This window comes from Sardina pilchardus, chromosome 14, assembly GCF_963854185.1.
Source record: "Sardina pilchardus chromosome 14, fSarPil1.1, whole genome shotgun sequence".
NCBI classification, from domain to species: Eukaryota; Metazoa; Chordata; class Actinopteri; order Clupeiformes; family Clupeidae; genus Sardina; species Sardina pilchardus.
In genome coordinates this window covers 11697063-11710888 of record NC_085007.1, presented here as the reverse complement: position 1 = coordinate 11710888, position 13826 = coordinate 11697063, and the positions used below count along the sequence as shown (strand labels likewise).

At 40.6% G+C, this 13826-nt stretch overlaps 1 protein-coding gene across 1 annotated transcript; it reads right to left on the bottom strand.

The window, feature by feature from the left end:
* Positions 1-782: 782 nt before the first annotated feature.
* Positions 783-13297, bottom strand: LOC134100424 (myosin heavy chain, fast skeletal muscle-like). The gene is made up of 38 exons (XM_062553612.1): positions 13094-13297; positions 12843-12986; positions 11003-11159; positions 10892-10919; positions 10632-10752; positions 10448-10546; positions 10041-10104; positions 9848-9946; positions 9661-9764; positions 9443-9581; positions 8882-9000; positions 8576-8725; positions 8303-8473; positions 7914-8214; positions 7733-7800; positions 7559-7646; positions 7352-7469; positions 7134-7257; positions 6907-7043; positions 5938-6193; positions 5591-5833; positions 5325-5501; positions 5093-5238; positions 4902-4992; positions 4435-4824; positions 4093-4338; positions 3806-4002; positions 3536-3719; positions 3284-3449; positions 3065-3189; positions 2663-2971; positions 2287-2490; positions 2068-2193; positions 1812-1982; positions 1616-1720; positions 1437-1532; positions 898-1029; positions 783-803 (listed from the first exon to the last, which is right to left on the bottom strand). The coding sequence occupies exons 1-38, from the start codon at positions 13295-13297 to the stop codon at positions 783-785; spliced, it is 5820 nt and encodes a 1939-aa protein (XP_062409596.1).
* Positions 13298-13826: the final 529 nt, after the last annotated feature.

The window sequence follows — 13826 nt, the reverse complement described above, 5'->3', positions numbered from 1 at the left end:
TTAGAAATACTTGAAATATTCAGTCTACAGCAGTCTTCAGTGTTGTACAGTGCAAGTGCAAGTTTATAGACCTATTTATGGACACTTTCCCTATGTCGAACTAATCATGAAGAATGTTGTGGGTTTGTCACTATTTTTTGGACATCTAAATGATCCCTTACATAACAATGTCTGGGCAAAAATCTAGCACATGCTATTTCCTAATTTTTCTTTTTACAAATGTGTTTTGGATTTATCACTGCAGTGTGAAACTGGCTGCAATAGTGTCTGATCATTGAGGACTGTGTTTGTTAAATGACAACTAATGGCATTTTTACAAATATGTGTATATGTTTCCACTGAAGTGTGTATGTTTTCACTGAAGTGTGTATGTTTTGACTGAAGTGTTTCACTTAGCAAATAATCTAGGAATTATGCAAACTGAGTGTGGCGTTTGGATAGCAGTGCTTACATTTTGTTAAAAAGAACTCGTTTTGAAAAATTGTGTGTAAGCAATTGAAAAAAACTGTAATCCCATATAACAGTATGGAACGAATTGATTAACTGAAAAATGTTGCATGGTTTACCTTTAAAAGTGACTTTATATTCAAATAGGGAGGTAGAAACATGTTACAAAAACAACCATATTATTCTGAGTGTGATTCTGATCACAGCTTATTCTGATTCTGATTAAATACAATATACGCAAATACTCTGAAGAGACTTTTATTATGTAGGAATTACAAAATGGACACAGTAATCAGGATATTAATCCAAAGGAGTGACCAGACAGTTCACAGGATTTACTCTGCAGCCTCCTTGCCCTGAAAAAGAGAAATTGAGGAATTAAATAAAATTTAGTATGAACATATGGTGATGGCTGACATAATACATTGAAATAAAGTAAATTAGATTTACCTTTCCAGAGTCACGGCTCTTTGCTCTCATTTTGTTGACCTGGGATTCAGCAATGTCAGCACGCTCCTCAGCCTCCTCCAGCTCATGCTGAACCTTCCTCAACTTAGACAGGTGGGAGTTGGATTGCTCCTCCTATTAATGAGCAAACATGTCTGATGAGTGTCAAGGCTTCTGTTTTGAAGCATACCCATATTTGTGAAGATTAATTTAGGCTCCAGGTTCTTTTAAAAGGTGTAAATTGAAAACACTTCAAATTAAACTAAAAAAAACTATCTTGTTTATACGACATTTGTTCAAGTTCAAGTTCAAGTTTATTGTCCTGTACTCATAAAAATAATTTATAAGTAATGAAATTCCTTTTGCTCAAGTGTCCATAAATAAATAATAAAAAAAATAGATACTATACAAAAGAGGGGTTGGGGAGCACCAAGGAACACCCAGAAGCAACAGGGGCAAGGAAAAACTCCCTTGTTCAGGAAGAAACCTTGGGCAGATCCACGGCAAATTTGACCATACTGGCAACTTAAGAAACTACTTACAGCTTCCTCGGACTGCCTCTTGTACGCTTTGACCTTCAGCTGCAGCTTGTCAACCAGGTCCTGCAGTCTGCCTCCGTTTTTCTTGTCCTCCTCAGTCTGAAAAGACAAAAAACCTGTCAGTCGTGGTCCTTCTCAAGCTGAAGAAATGCTGTTCAATAGTGATTAAAGAAAATTTGCACCTGGTATGTGAGCTCCTTCACTCTCCTCTCATATTTCCGGACACCCTTGATAGCATCGGCACCACGTCTCTGTTCAGCCTCAATCTCATTTTCCAGCTCACGAACCTTTACATAAGCAATGTTTTAATTCAAGACAATGTCTCCATTTTATTCATTACTTTCTCCGCATTTTTTTCTCACCCAATTAGTCACTCACCCTGGACTCCAGTTTCTGAAGTTGTTTCTTGCCACCTTTCATGGCCAGATTCTCAGCCTCATCCAGGCGGTGCTGCAGATCCTTTACAGTGACCTCCAGGTTCTTCTTCATCCTCTCCAGATGAGAACTGGTGTCCTGCTCCTTCTTCAGCTCCTCTGCCATCATGGCAGCCTGAATAATGTGACATTGTGTTTTAGATCACACTAGCTACATACAGTATTTATAATGCGAAAGTATGAAAAAAAACCTTGCTTACATCAGTGATGGCCTTCTTGGCCTTGTCCTCAGCATTTCTAGACTCCTGGACAATATCATCAACCTCACCTTGGACTTGAACCAAGTCAGACTCAAGCTTCTTCTTGGTGTTCATCAGACTTGTGTTCTAAAATTCACAAACCAGATCATGTCAATTGTAATTCATATATTTTATATTGTATATTTTAGTTCATTCATTTTGTAACATCCATCTCTCTACCTGGGAGTGCAGGAGGCCAACACGCTCACTGGCATCAACCAGCTCCTGTTCAGCCACTTTGCGGCCTCTCTCTGTCTGCTCCAGTGCAACTCTGAGCTCCTCAATCTCAGACACCATCAGGGTGTTCCTGCGCTCCACCATGGCAACCTGCTCCTTCATGTCTTCCTGTCCTCTGACGGCATCATCAAGGTGCAGTTGGGCATCCTAAAAGAAAAACATGCAATGACAAAAGACATGTCATGCTACCAACAGACAGCTCAGAAGAAATCATATACTATTGATTTGATTTAAGTACACACTTGTTACTATTAACCAAATAGTTATAGTAGGATTAAATCAGACAGGATCATTTTTAATATTTTATGATATAACTGACCTTGAGTTGACCCTGCACATTTCTCAGTTGTTTCTGGGACTCAGAAGCCTGGCGGTTAGAATGGCTCAGCTGAATCTCCATCTCATTGAGGTCACCCTCCATCTTCTTCTTGATTCTCAGGGCATCATTTCTGCTCCTGACCTCAGAATCCAGAGTGCTCTGCATGGAGTCGGCTATCCTCTGGGCGTTCCTCTTGATCTGCTCCATCTCCTCATCTTTCTCTGCAAGCTTCCTGTCAACCTCACCCTTGATCTGGTTGAGCTCAAGTTGAACACGAAGAATCTTGGACTCCTCATGCTCAAGAGTTCCCTGAAAAAAGAAAATTGATTTTATAATGTAAAAAACATCTTAATCATTCATCTCAGTTTCTCATTGTATAGAAAAGCCCGTCTGATTTTTTACCTCAGCCTCTTCCAGGGCTGTTTGGATCTCAGACTTCTCAGTCTCAACAGTTTTCTTGGCCTTCTCCAACTCATGGATGCTTTTTCCAGTCTCACCAAGCTGCTCAGTCAGGTCAGAAATCTCCTCTGCAAATATGCAGTAATATTAAAGACAACATATTCTGGCAGTTATAAAAATATTTTTTGAGGGGGATTTTTTTTTAAGTTATTGTTGACTCACGTTGCAAGTTCTTGCTCTCCCTCTTCAGGGTCTCAAGGTGGTCTAGAGACTCCTCATAGGAGTTCTTCATCTTGAACAGCTCAGTGCTGAGACTACGAGCCTCTTTCTGGGCACCTTCCAGCTCTGCTTGACCCTCTTCGTACTTCTGCTTCCATTCTGCCAGGACCTTTAACAAATAATTTTGATGTAAGGCTTAAGCTTATTAAGCTTTTACCTACATTCCAAATTTGAATTATGTTTTGTTGGTATTACCTTGTCAAAGTTTCTTTGCTTCTTGTCAAGGTTGGCAGCTAGACCATTGGCTCTCTCCACATCAATCATGAGGTCCTCAACCTCACCCTGGAGTCTCTGCTTGGTCTTATCCAGAGAGGCACATTTGGAGTTGACTGCCTCAATCTGCTCCTCAGCCTCCTGGAGACGCTGGGCAAGCTTTTTTCTGAAGAGAAAAACACCAGATTTATGTGTGCCAGTAAATAGAAGGTGAACAAAATCTCTATCCAAATGACGTTCTTTAACACATACTTGGACTCTTCAAGCTCCTCAGTGCGCTGGATAGCATCAGTTTCGTATTTGGTCCTCCACTGAGCAACCTCGCTGTTGGCCTTGGACATGCCACGTTGAAGCTCAGCCTTTGCTTCCTGCTCCTCCTCAAACTGTTCCCTTAGAAGGTCGCTGTCATGACGAGCTGACTGAACTGCATGAGCCAGGGCATTCTTGGCCTGTTTGTTAACAAGTAAGGGTGTTTATTAAGCTTTTCCCAAAAGGTGATTTATGGTATCCAATTTAATTTCATGCAAAGGTATTAGTACCTTGACTTCCTCTTCATTCAGTCTTTTCAGCTCCTCAACTTGCTGAGTGAAGGCCTGCTTACTTCTAGTCAGCTGAGACACAAGGGCATCTTTCTCCTCAACCAAGCGACCAAGCTCACCATTTTCAGTCTGAAGTCGTGCTCTCTGAGCACTAAGGTCATTAACCTGACGGGCACCCTCATCACTCTTGGCCTTGGTTTCGCTAAGTTGGTCTTCAAGGGTGCGGCACATCTTCTCCAGATTTCCCTGTTTATGAAAATGACCATTTGTAGCAAAACATTATTCAAATTAATGTAAATTGATTTGTTTACAAGATAACATGAGGTTAATCATCTCACCAACCTTAGCTTTAGCAACAGCCTCCATGTTGCTGGCGAGATCATCAATTTCCATCTTGTATTCACTCTTCTCCTTCTCAAGCTTCTGCTTGACACGCTGGAGGTTGTCAATCTGCTCTCCCAGCTCAGCCACACTGTCGGCCTGCTTCTTGCGGAGAGCTGCAGCAGTAGCTTCATGCTGCAGGGTGGACTCCTCAAGGTCACGACGCAACTTCTGGAACTCAGCCTCACGCTTTTTGTTCATCTCAATTTGAGCAGCTGTGGCACCACCAGCTTCCTCAAGCCTTTCACTAATCTCTTCAAGTTCCCTGGAGAGATCAGCTCTCTGCTTCTCAACCTTGGCACGAGCTGCACGCTCAGCCTCAATCTCTTCCTCCACTTCCTCAATGCGGGCCTATTGGAAAAAAAAATTATAAGTTAGAAAGAGAACTAATAAAGCTCAGACTTTGAGTTGGTGGATAACAAGTAAACCTGAAGCTCTTTGATCTTCTTCTGTAGCTGAGCACCAAGGGACTGTTCATCTTCAATCTTACTAAGAAGTTGACTTGTTTCAAAGTCCTTCCTGATTAAAAACAGATTGGAGAAAAGGAAGAATACTTTCTCAAGTTGGCTGTATACATGGGAATTAAACAGTAATATTTTGTAATAAGTAATGCTTTTACTTCTTTATCTTCTCCTCAGACTGCTGCTTGTCATTCTCCAGATCCATGATGTTCTCCTGGGCCAACTTCAGGTCACCCTCAAGCTTTCGCTTTGCTCTCTCAAGGTCCATACGGAGCTTCTTTTCTTGCTCCAGGGAACCCTCAAGCTGCAAATTTGAAATGTGAGGTGAGAATGTAAGAAATGTTCAAATTTCAGTAGGATACATTGTCAAATGTTGATATTTGTACTTACATCATCCACTTGCTGTTCAAGCTTAGTCTTGGATTTGGTGAGAGTGTTGACTTTGTCTTCTTCTGCCTGAAGATCATCAAGAGTCTGCTGGTGGGCCTCTTGGAGGGCTTTCTTCTCTTTTGTCAGCTTAGCTACGGACTCATCCTGAGAGGCCATCTCTTCAGTTAGGTTCTTGACCTGCATAGAGGAAGTTTAACATTAGTTAACAATGTGACTTAGATGTTTTATTTTTTACAGATTACATTGGTCAGCATTTTATTCCTGACCTTGTTCTCAGTGGCATGTTTCTCCTTCTCCACTTTGGCCAAGGTCAGCTCCAGATCATCAATGTCCTTCTTGAGCTCAGAGCACTCATCCTCCAGTTTCCTCTTCTTGGCAGTCAGCTCAGCATTAATTTCCTCTTCATCCTCCAGTCTCTCGGTTGTCTCTTTGAGCTTGGCCTCAAGTTGGATCTTACTTTTGATAAGACCCTCACACCTCTCCTCAGCATCATTGAGACCCTCAGATCCCTATTGTAAACATACGATACAAGCATGACATTAGATGCTATTGAGAACATAATGCTGAGACGGGGCAGTGCTTTGAATGTTGAAATCATATGGTATACACTTACGGATGACACTTGCAGTGCCAGGTCATTCCTCTCTTGCACCAAAGCCACCATCTTCTCCTCCAGCTCCTTCTTCCTGGCTGTTGTCTTTTCATGGTCCACTTTGAGTTTCTCAAAGCTCTCCTTCAGACCGGCCAGCTCTTTTTCAGTTTCAGCACTCTTCAGCAGAGGTTTGATCTTGTAGTACACCTTCATCCAAGGCCAAGTCTTGACATTCATGAATGAGCGTATGTTGTACTGAATGGTGAAGATAGCCTCCCTACACAAGAAGAGTGGTGAAACGTATACTTAAATATTCTTTGTGGAATCATGATTACATTAAATGGTTAGAAAGTAGGGATGTAACCGTATCAAAATCACACAATAGGATAATACCTCATTGACAATCCGCAGTACCAACTTACTTTTGGTATTAGACCATAAACGGGTAGTTAAATGGCATAAATATGGATGGTAATTTTGGTATTAATAGGCAAAACGTGGTCATTAGATACCACATCACATCTTATCTCACACATGATATGATGATGATATTATGACATGCATAAAGGAAAACTGTCTGTTATTATATGCTTCATGCTAATCTGACATTTTTCTATAGGCAATGAACTAAGATATCAATTGCCTACATCAGATTGAAAGAAGCTTAATAGTTTAGTAATTTGGTAGATAATGAAACATTCTCTGTGAATTCAAACTCTCATTTGTATGCAGTGCATTGTTGCATACAAAATGAAATTAAACTACTACATTTTTGCCTGTTATATCCTTTCATACCATCACATGTCCACAATGATATCGAGACACTTTTGATATCGCAATATTGTGAAATTTACAATACCGTTATTATCCTAGTAAAACATATAATAGGATCTTCTCAGGCATATTTAAGATTTTCATTTAACAAACAACAATTGCATTGTTAATTCAGAGGGTTACAAACTTCTGAATGTGTTTGATATACAAATGTACCTCCTTTCCATCATCTTCACAAACTCCCTCCTCATCAGGTATGCACGGCAGAGAGCCTGAGTCATTGTGACCAGAGAAGCCAGTTTCTCATCTCGCAACTCTTCTAGGGTACCCAGCAGACCAGCTTTGAAGAACACCTGAAAAGAGAAAAAATATTACAATAATAAGGAAAATATCAGGATGAATCTGACACAGAAAATTTGTGCTCTAGATTGCATGGTATCTACCTTTGTGTGTCCAAACTTGTATTGTGTGTGATCAACATCAATGGATCCCAAGAGCTTCTCAGCAGCCTTCTTGTTATCAATGAACTGACCATCAGGGATGACACTGGCATTCAGCACTTTGTATCTGAATGAAATAAATGTCCATATAAAGCATTACCTTTTCCTCTCTAAAGACAATATTGAATATATGTAATACTTCATTGGCTTTCTCAGTTCACCTCTGCTTGAAGTCACCGTAGAGGATTCTGCTTGGGAAACCCTTTCTGCAGATTCTGATACCCTCCAGCACACCATTGCACCTGAGCTGATGGATGACCAGGAAGTTCTGCATATAACCTGCATGTCAAATAGAGATGAGATCTCATATTCTCAACATAATAGATGAATAATGCCTATATCTTCATTGACTACCAAACACCCTTTACCTGGTTTCTTAATTTCATTTGGAATCAGACAACGCACAAAGTGAGGATGGGTGCTCCTCAAGTTGGTCATCAGCTTGCCCAAGTTCTCCTGTTGAGATAAAAATGCAATCAAAAGATCCGCTCTGCTTTTTAGTAGGATGATTTTTTGTTTTGTTTTTGGTTTAATGTACATACCCTGAACTGTGATGACACAGTCTGCATGGAGCCACCCTTCTTCTTCTTCTTACCACCACCACCTTGCTCTGGTGACACACAATTTATTCAATAGTTGAGGTATATGTATATGCAGTTTTTTGTATTTCATGAACAGGATATTTTTGCATGAGCTTGAAGGCATGTATAGGTTTTTTGTTACCCTCAACAACAGGTGGGTACAAGGTAGGCAGGAGTTTAACTCCCGACTTCTGGTACAGCTGAATAACAGAATCGTTCAGTGGATCCTTGTTCTTGTCCAGCCATCCAGTAACATTGTAGTCCACAGTGCCGGCATAGTGCACCAGGGAGAAGTGGGCCTCAGCACAGCCTTTTTTGGGCTTGGGCTTCTCAAAGGCCCTATTCTTGCCAAGATGCTGGTCATACAGCTTGTTCTTGAAAGTGGTGTCAGAGGCCTTAGGGAACATGCACTCCTCTTCAAGGATGGCAAAGACTCCCATTGGCTGTTGGAAAATGAGCTTAGTTTTAAAAGTAGGAATTATAAAACAACACAAATCTAGTGCTTGACTCATTTGATTCATTGAAACTGACCTTCTCAATGAGTTCAATGCAAGCAGCCAAGTCCATGCCAAAGTCAATGAACTCCCATTCAATGCCCTCTTTCTTGTACTCCTCTTGCTCCAGAACGAACATGTGGTGGTTGAAGAACTGTTGCAGTTTCTCATTGGTGAAGTTGATGCACAGCTGCTCCATGCTGTTGTACTATGTAGGAGAAATGTCATACATAATTGGAGAATATTACAACATGAGTCACTAGAAATAAATAGTTGGTGAACAACTATTGAATTGGTGAATAACACTCACATCGAAAATCTCAAAGCCAGCAATATCCAGCACACCGATAAAGAACTGGCTTGACTGTTTAGTGTCCAACATCTGGTTGATACGGATGACCATCCACAAGAACATCCTCTCATAGATGGACTTGGACAAGGCCGAAACTGAGTTATTGACCTGAAACAGAATATTCAAACAACGGTCATGCTATATTCAAACCTAAAACTAAAATGCTTATATGATAAAAACAGGTAATTTCACTATGAGCAATTCTGTCCAAACTCTGCCAAGTGGTTTGTGATCTTGTGAAGCTCTTAGTGACTAGAATAATACCTGTGGCACAGTCTGACCCTTGGTGACAAACTCATTTCCAACTTTCACTCTTGGGTAGCACAAAGCTTTCAGCATGTCAGCGGAGTTCAGGCCCAGAAGGTAAGCGACTTTGTCAGCATCTAAAAAAAAGTGCCAAAGTGTAGCATTTTGACATTTGTAGCAACCAATTTCATACTCCACACTCCAAACAAATTCGGGACAACTTATGAAACACGTTTGTTCACCTAAATCTCCTCTCCCTAAATCAGAACATTTGTCTAAGATAGACAAGTCTCACAAAAAGAAAGGTATCAGAGTGACCATTGTTTTGTAAATGTTTGTCTTTAAATGAAGATAGATAGTTTCTTAATCCAGAAGGAAATTTAGAATATGAATATACATGAATATCCATGTTGATATAATCACATGGCGGTATTTCATTTTTGGGCATGGTGTACAGTAGCAGTGACAATGGTTCTGCTTGAGAATCAGTCAAAAATGAATGAGTGAATGGATAAATAAATAAGAGTAGAGTACCCTTTAGTTATTACTAGAAGTGACTGGTCCATTAGTGTAACTTACCCTCAGTGCCATCAGGCTCAGCCTGCTCCTCACGCTGCTTTTGCTTGAATTTCATGTTGCCATGATGTAGCACAGCACCAGTCAGCTTGTAAATGGTCACTTTCTCCTCTCCGCTGAAACCCAGGATATCAATGGCATCCTGAAATGATAAATTGTTTGATTATTTTGGAGCTTTTTCAAGAAATCAAAGGGGGGAAATACTTATGTGGAAGACTTACATCTGTGGCATCCAGTTCCTCTTTGTCATCAATGCTGGCCACAGTAATCTGACCCTGACTGCACATTGGGAAGTCATAGGGGTTGGTTGTGATGAGGGACATTTCTGTAGGGGTCAAATTATATTATGAATTCAGAATGACATACATGTATTGATTTTTGAATGTTGGTTGAAAATATTAACCTTACCTATGAGCTCAGGCTTGTGGTTAGTCATCATCTGGTAGAAGATGTGGTAGCCTCTCTCATCAGGAAGCTGGAATGTCACTCTAGACTTCTCCAGTAGATCTTGTTAAGCAGGAAAGGATGCATTTTCATTTGATACATTTAAGGCAATAATTAAATATTTCTTTAAACAGATGAATTATTGCGTTATACTTACAAGTCTCGATATCAGCCCTAGCCAGTTTCCCAGATGTGCCAAAGTGAATTCTGATGAATTTACCCTGTTTGAGATTACATTTTGAAATGACATGTATTTGTTTAGCTGAAGCTGTTAACCAATGCAGGTTACAAGTTACAAATGAGGAAACTATTAAAGTATTAAAGAAATATTAAAATATTCAGTAATAGACCTAAGAGTAAAAATGAATACTGCCTTTACTGATACAAAAAGTAAAATATGATAGTGTAGAGTAGAAAGTAGAAAACCAGAGAATGGTTAAAAAAATACTATTAGATATAAAATAAAGTTTTAGTGTGTTTTGTTAAAAGAAAAGCTCTAAGATGTTCATTCTGTCTAAAAACAACAAAATAGAGGTAGGCGTTTTGATAAGAGACTAAACTTACGAAACGTGAAGAGTTGTCATTCCTCACAGTCTTAGCATTACCATAAGACTCCAGCAGTGGGTTGGCAGCAATAATCTGGTCTTCAAGAGAGCCCTGCAAGTCCATAAATATATTGTTATTGAAGTTCATGTCTGGTGCTATATGATAATTAGCCTATAAATATGCAAGGGGCCCCTGCCTTAATTTTTCCAGCACTGGCTGGTGGAGCATCTGCTGCTCCCTTCTTCCCACCAGACACTGCAATTGTTGCAAAGTACTGGATGACACGCTTGGTGTTTACAGTCTTGCCAGCACCAGATTCTCCGCTGTATTGAATAGAAGATATTGCAATATTTGTAATTTACAATTACAAAGTGTACCAGAAGAGTATACTCTATAAGCTATGCAAAATTTAGCCCTTCATTAAAACCTGTAAAAAGTTATAAGGGATACTTTGACACGTACGTGATCAGGACAGACTGATTCTCCCTGTCTGTGGGGCAAAATAGAGATGTACATGAATGGATCAAATAGGTAATGTATTTTTCAGTGTTGGCTTTAAAATTGAAAGCATACCTTGGAGCATGAACTGATATGCGTTGTCAGAGACAGAGAAGATGTGGGGTGGGGCCTCTACGCGCTTCTTGCCTCTGTAGGCATTCACCACTTCGTCGTCGTATACTGGGAGCCACTTGTAGGGGTTCACAGTGACACAGAAAAGTCCAGAATAGGTCTAGAAAGAGATAAAGAAGATTGGTTTCTCAGCTTTTTATTTTTGGGGTACTAGCAGCGAAGCTGCAGAACCCCATTGTTTTTGTTAGCATTCTTCCTATTATTATTGGGGGTCTAGCAGCAAAGGTACAGAACCCCATTGTTTTTGTTAGTATTCTTCCTATTATTATTAGGGGTCCGAGCAGCACAGCTGCGGGAACCCTATTGTTTCTGTGCTGTTCAATTTCTCCCCAAATTCTGAATTTCGCCCGGCAGCTCAGGCTGGATACCAGCAGGTCTACTTTCGCATTGCCAGAATCTTTGGCTCCAATCAGAAATGGCCATACTCTAGTCCTGGCACGCTATTGGCCGGTGACGTGACGATACCGAAACTTAAGCAGCAACGAAACAAAAGCAGTAGCCGATGTCGCTTCTGTTTTGGAAGATGATAAAGGCATGTTTTCTTTGAAAACAGAACAAAAACTTGACCCGGAACAGCTCATACCACAGAAGGACGTGTTTGCGATTCTACCGACCGGCTTTGGTAGACTAAAAGTTTAATTTACCAACTAGCCCCGCTCGTACAGAGTCATTTGAACGATGCACATTGATCACGCCTCTTTTGCAGTAGAATCAAAGGGCATCTTCCCCAGACTAATGTTCAATCTTAAAAGATTGAGCTTAGCATGGTGAAAACCAGACTAACCAATGCCCCCATAACCCAAAATTGTGTACTGCATCCAAAGGTGGAGCTATTGTTAAAAAAAAGTGAATCCATACCAGAATGACCTTGACCCTAAATTCTTTCACCATATTAATCTCTAAACTGGTGTCCGAGTAAGAACACATCGCGCACCCATACTAGAAGTTTATCCAGGCTTTGCCACGACGATTTCTGGATCATATTCCTATATTTTGCACAAGATTGACAACAATAATGTGAATGCCTACTCGAGGAAAATCAAAGTAGCAGGCTCGGAGCCAGAGAGCAACGAGTGGGGGGGCTATGAGCATCGACGGGGGGGGCACCTGTCGGGGGGAGGGGGCAAAATACTGCAAAATATCTACTACAGAGCACTCTGTTTGGGGGGGCACAGAGACCTGTTTGGGGGGGCCTGGACCCCTATTGTCCCCCCCTGGCGCCGAGCCTGCAAAGTAGCCTATGCAGTCAGACAGGGAAATTTATTCAATTCGCACTAAGCTATTCACGCGGATCATCTTGTCCCATTTGTATTTTGTTTTACTGAAAACTGTCGGAAATATGTGAAAACACCCGGAAAATGTTTTAGGCATGGACTTATGCGTGAAGCCGACCCCATTCCTCGCAGATTTCGAGGAAGGAACGCTCTTCTAAATCTGAAATGTTTGATAAGCAGGTGAATAATCATGTATGGAACTAAATATAGGCACTATCTCTATACGTTTCACATTAGGCTACCTAATTCTTGATATCCTCTGGTAAGACTAATTGCAGATATAGGCTGTTGCATAGTTTGGTACTATTAACGCATGTTGCATGGCCATTTATCTAGAAACATATGCCTACTTCGAAGTGCTATTTTTAGTAGCACAAAGTTGCCATGAAAGTGGCTTTGAGTGCTTGCTCATGCCATGGCATTTCTGCGATTGTACTGTTAGACCCCCACATTGCTGCTTACAGCTATGTTTTTTCTTTTCCTAATTTGGTCAAAAGTGTAATGCTTACGTAGATCATCCATGCTGCATAACGCTCTTTGAGGTTATACAGGACAGAGGCTTCATTGAGGTGGGTCATCATGGCCATGTCCTCAATTTTGTCAAACTTGGGAGGATTCATGGGGAAGACTTCATCTTCCTTTACTGTCCTTTCCTAAAACCAATGTAGAAAACAGCTTTAACAAAGAGATGTATTCAAGAAACTTTCTATGAAAATGTCATTGTATTACCAGAATCATTTTAACAGCCTTTCCAAAGTACCTCCTTGGTTTCAAGCGTTTCAACAGTGGCTTTGCCACCTTCCTTCTTTTTGATTGTACCCTTGATGTACAACTCCTCTTTGTCACACACATAGCAAGCACTCTTTGCATCAAAGGGCTTGGTTTGGGCCTCAAGTCTCTCCTTCTCAGGCTTACGAAGGTAGATGGCGGCTTTGCCGAACGCGGCCATTTCACCGTCCCCCATGGTTGCTGGTTACTGCATTAATCATAAACGTGAAGAGCAGACAGTTTCAAGGTAACACACTTTATATAATAATCAGACACGTACAAACACAGTATGGCAAATAAAGTGGTTGACAGTCATTAGGAGAGAAAAGATGGAAAGCCACAGTTGCTTGCCTAACGTCCATATATGGAGCTTATCAATGTAGACAGGGTACTCAAACTCAAAGGGTAATAAAATATCAAACTTTTTCAAAGTCTTTTGTAAAATCAGTCTATATCTAAATAATAATTGAACCGATTTATTTGCTGCATCATCGTCAGATATAATCACATCCCTTTGGAAAACCCTCAAACATGTTGGCTATTGGCTGTCCTTTACACAAGAAAAATGGTTCTGTGCCTTCTAGAGTTCCACTTCAAACAGTAAGTTTGAACATCTTAATGAGTGCACTCAGAGTGGTTTCATCTGGACACCATCTGCAAAGACTGAATATTTCTAAAGAAATTAGACCTGAAAAGAAGCTACACCTGTGTATGGAGTAAAAAAA

Coding starts and splice junctions, on each gene's coding strand:
- LOC134100424 (XM_062553612.1), bottom strand. CDS start 13,297: ATGGGGGACGGTGAAATGGCCGCGTTCGGCAAAGCCGCCATCTACCTT. Junction 10,753..10,891: donor AATCAGTCTGTCCTGATCAC/GTACGTGTCAAA, acceptor TATTCAATACAG/CGGAGAATCTGGTGCTGGCA. Junction 3,450..3,535: donor AGCAAAGAAACTTTGACAAG/GTAATACCAACA, acceptor TATTTGTTAAAG/GTCCTGGCAGAATGGAAGCA.